This window comes from Gavialis gangeticus, unplaced genomic scaffold, assembly GCF_001723915.1.
Source record: "Gavialis gangeticus isolate Ggan-Ray unplaced genomic scaffold, GavGan_comp1, whole genome shotgun sequence".
Taxonomy (NCBI): Eukaryota; Metazoa; Chordata; order Crocodylia; family Gavialidae; genus Gavialis; species Gavialis gangeticus.
Genome location: NW_017729024.1, coordinates 68686861 through 68691431, shown reverse-complemented (window position 1 = coordinate 68691431; position 4571 = coordinate 68686861). Strand labels below are relative to the sequence as shown.

At 43.2% G+C, this 4571-nt stretch overlaps 1 protein-coding gene across 13 annotated transcripts in view; it reads right to left on the bottom strand.

The window, feature by feature from the left end:
* Positions 1 to 4571, bottom strand: part of PPIP5K2 (diphosphoinositol pentakisphosphate kinase 2) — a 120909-nt gene that overhangs the window by 9589 nt on the left and 106749 nt on the right. For all 13 annotated transcript variants that reach the window (XM_019517221.1, XM_019517220.1, XM_019517219.1 and 10 more), the window contains one exon: positions 3806 to 3934. In XM_019517221.1, coding sequence (XP_019372766.1) covers positions 3806 to 3934 — 129 coding nt within the window. The remainder of the gene's footprint in view (positions 1 to 3805; positions 3935 to 4571) is intronic.

Below are 4571 nucleotides of genomic sequence, written 5' to 3'. Positions count from 1 at the left end.
GTGTAGTGCAGAGTGAAAAACTAAAGCCGATATGCCCTGTAGAAGACGGGGGACGCTCCTAAGAACAGAGCTATCATAAGCCATATCTATTAGTAGCCTGGAGAATGACAACATATGTTCTTGTAGGAAATGAAAACTAGTGGTTAAACCAGATGCACTAAACTTTGCCAGCTATGATCTTTTCAGGAGGTATAGGATAAGTGTAATCACACTTCCTAAAGGCTGATAGGATGTTTTGTATAGAGAAGTGAGAGGGAAAGAAAAATATGCAATCCAGTTTGTGATGCGTGATACTGTGGTGAGTGGTACTATGATAATGAAACTCAGCTCTGACAGACTGAGATACTCAAGCAAAGGCACAAGGCATATAATATTAAGACAAGCTTCAAGATTAACGGTGCTCTAATACAAACACCTGAACCTGTCAAGGTTTCTAAGAATGCAACTACATTCACAAAGCCCTCAGATAGCTTAGCTATCTAGAAGAGGACAATATAAACTGGCTCAAAGATGACGTTATGCCCGGCAGATGTTATACTTAAGATCTGATTACCCTGTTAAATCACACTGCAGATAGTACACCTTAACATGCGGAATTCATGGCATAACAAAACAGGAAACCAGCCACAAAAATACTACTCATCTTGTTCTGGAATATTTTTGTGGCTGGTCTCCGTCATACCTTAAATTGAACATGTGGCAGAACAGCAACAAACTGGAGGAAGTCCTAGACTCCTGAGCGGTCCTGGAGCTGTAACAGACAAACAGCTGATTGTCTGGCCCAGGCCCAGGACTGCACCAGAGTTGGTTCTAGACTTTGGTGCCATCCCAAGCCCTGGGACCGACTGACAAGCAACTGACTGTTGGTTCCAGCCTGGGAACACGTTGAAGCCATTTCAAGACTGGCGTGGGACAGATTATCCCTCGGCCCAGGGCCAGGCTGCAGGCTCTGGCTTGCAACTTGTCTATACAGGGAGAGCTTGGGACCTTGATCCTGGGCTCCCTCTGAATGGCAAGTAGCAATGATGCCATTACGATCCGACTCCTGATCCTAAAATCATGTCCTGCTATGCACACGATATGGCAGGAGGCACAATTTTTCGGATCAAGGATCAGACTCCATTGCACCATAGATCCAGGAAACTACAGACCAGTCAGCCTCACCTCAGTGAAAAATCATGGAGCAGGTCCTCAAAGAATCCATTTCCAAGCACTTAGAAGAGAAAGTGATTACGAACAGTCAGCATGGATTCACCAAGGGCAAGTCATGCCTGACCAACCTGATTGCCTTCTCTGATGAGATAACTGGCTCTGTAGATGCAGGAAAAGCAGTGGACATAATATACTTTGACTTTAGCAAGGTTTTTGATACCATCTCCCATAGCATTCTTGTAAGCAAGCTGAGGAAGAACGGGTTGGATGAATGGACTGTTAGGCTCAATGGGTAGTAATCAATTGCTCAGTGTCTAGCTGGCAGTCAGTATCAAGTGGAGCGCCCCAAGGGTCAGTCCTGGGGCTGGTTTTGTTCAATATCATCATTAGTAATACGGAAGATGATTTCAAAGATTTCATAGACATTAGGGCTGGAAGGGACCTCGGAAGATCATCGAGTCCAGCCCCCTGCCCAAAGGGCAGGAAGTCAGCTGGGGTCACAGGATCCCAGCAAGATAAGCCTCCAATTTGCTCTTGAAGGTGTTCAATGTAGGTGCTTGAACCACCCCCGATGTCAGGCTATTCCAGATCTTGGGGGCTCGGACAGTGAATAAATTCTCTCTTATGTCCAGCCTGAAACATTCTTGCAAGATGGATTGCAAGATGACACCAAGCTGAGGGGTGTAGTAGATGCACTGGAGGGCAGGGCTAGGATTCACAGTGACCTAGACAAATTGGATTTGGCAAAAAGAAATCTCATGCAGTTCCACAAGGACAAGTGCAAAGTCCTGCACTGAGGACAGAAGAATCCCATGCACTGCTACACCTGGGGACTGACTGGCTAAGCAGCAGCTCTGCAGAAAATGATCTGGGGGTTAGAGTGGACAATAGATGGATATGAGTCAGCAGTGTGCCCTTGTTGCCAAGAAGGCTAACAGCATACTGGGCTAAATTAGTAGAAGCATTGCCAGCACAGAGAGGGAAGTAATTATTCCTTTCTATTCTGCACTGGTGAGGTCACATCTGAACTACTGTGTCCAGCTTTGGACCCCCCGCTATAGAAAGTATTTGGACAAGTTGGAGGGAGTACAGTGGAGAGCCACAAAAAGGGTTTGGGGACTGGGGCACATGACTTATGAGGAGAGGCTGAGGGAACTGGGTTTATTTAGTTTGGAGAAGAGAAGACAGAGGGGATTTGATAGCAGATCTTTAACTACCTGAAGGGTGGTTCCCAAGAGCATGGAGCTAGACTATTCTCACTGGTGACACATGACAGAATATGGAGCAATCATCTCAAGTTGCAGCAAGCGAGGTTTAGGTTGAATATTAGGAAAAATTCTCTCATTAGGAGGGTGGTGAAGCACTGGACCAGGTTACCCAGATTGGCGGAGGAATCTCCATCCTTGGAGGTTTTTAAGGCCCAGCTTGACAAAGCCCAGGCTGGAATGATTTAGTTGGGGATGGTCCTGCTTTGAGCAGGGAGGTGGACTAGATGACCTCCTAAGGTCCCTAACAACCCTTATGTTCTATGAGTCTATGATTTAATATGTTTATGGGTCTTGAGCGGTTTACAGCAGGGGTAGTCAACACTGGCCCACAAGCCAGACCTGCAGCTATAACTCTGTGCGCTAGGTCAGGCACGCATGGTAGCATGAGGCCTGATCCCCAATGCACAGAGGCGGTGCAGGACTTCGTAAGCCTGATTTCTGTATGTGGGAATGGGATCTGATCCTAGCATGCAGGGTCCAATCTGACTTGCACAACCAAAAGGTTGAGTGTCCGTGCTCTAGACACTGCATTAAAAACTTCACTGGGAAAAACAGTGTTGCTTTTACAAATGATTTTTAGAGAAACTTTCTTTTTTAAAATTATTTAGCTTTTCACTAAGTGCTACTGAACAGATGCAGATGTGGAGATAGGAGAGAACTAGGACAAACTATACATGACCAGGGAGGCTGCTCTGATGCACTGGAATTCCAGCACATCGTCCAGTGCATTGGAGCAGTATTGATTAATCAAGTCTGTTGGAGTGTGACAATTACTGTATTCTAGCAGCTTCCCACATCTCATGCATCAGCATCCCCATGCTTCAAAATGTCATTAGACAAGCTTTAGATTAAGTGCCCCCACTGCCATTTTGAAGCACAGGGATGCTAATTCAGTGTACTACATATATACATTGCAAGTATATAATTGCCAAGACAAAATTTTAAGGAAGTGTCTGTATTCTACCTGATTGTGAGGTACAGCATCACAGTAACATTTGCTGTTTGTCCATATTCACTTTTACCTCAGTAACTCCTTCAGACAAAGCAGACAAATATTTCATTTGCTCCACTAGCTTAGAACCAGGGGAAAGGTATTCTGAAACTGCTCAGAAATGTACTTCTTTTGCTAAGGTCAGGTACATGAACTTTCCAGCCAATTCAATAGTCTCAAAAACTTCTAAGAGCAACAGAAGGGTTTTGGTACTGAAGTATTATTTGTAAAATACCATAATTACCTTTTTTGTGACTATCCCCTACATGGATAGGAGTTTTATTTCATAATATTCTTTGTGAAACTGTTCAGCACACCAATGGCAAGCTTATCTATTCTGGAAAATGTTTAAGTGAAAATGAGTTACTCTGCCTCTGTGACAGAAGTTACTTACATGAGGTTGTTTTTTCTTTTGTTAGCTTTTCAGTCAAGTTTGTAAGTGGTGTTGGCTGGATTTTTGCAGGCGTGTATGTATTTAAAGAGATTCTTCTTCCTGACAATGGACTTGTATATGTTGGAGATGCTGAAAGATGACAAACATCCCTTTTATATTGTGAACAATATATTTGTCCAGTATTTGTACATTAACAAAACAATAGTAAATAAGAAACAACACACATCTGTGAATATTATGAATTCCATAATTACAGAATCCGTAACCCAACCAGTGATTTTTGTATCAACATTTCAAATATGGAAAAAATGAAGAAAATCTGCCTTAACTACCTATAAAAGTAATGCAAGAGCTTCACAGAGCCCAAAATAAGTTAAGAATCAGTGACCAACATCTCACCAGAAGAAGTCTGGCAATATAAGTACTAATACTGACTTCTGACATGGCACAAAATACTGCTAGGAATACCAGTTGGTTTGAGAAGTCTACAATATGAGTAGACCGCAGAATGAAGAGGCATAGCTAGAAGCTAAGTGGACTGCAACTGTGGGAAGAGGATGAGGACAAAAACATTCAGACACAAGCAACCTCTCCAGAAGGTGCAAAACCAGAAAAAAAAAAATCTTTCTACTGACTCAAGTTCACATTAAAATATGAAAAGTCCACATAAGGAAGAAGCCAATCAAGCAAGGGTTACCACATGTATGTGTGTGTATGCACACATGCATGTAGCAACCAGGCAGCCTGATAGAGAGTAACTCCTATA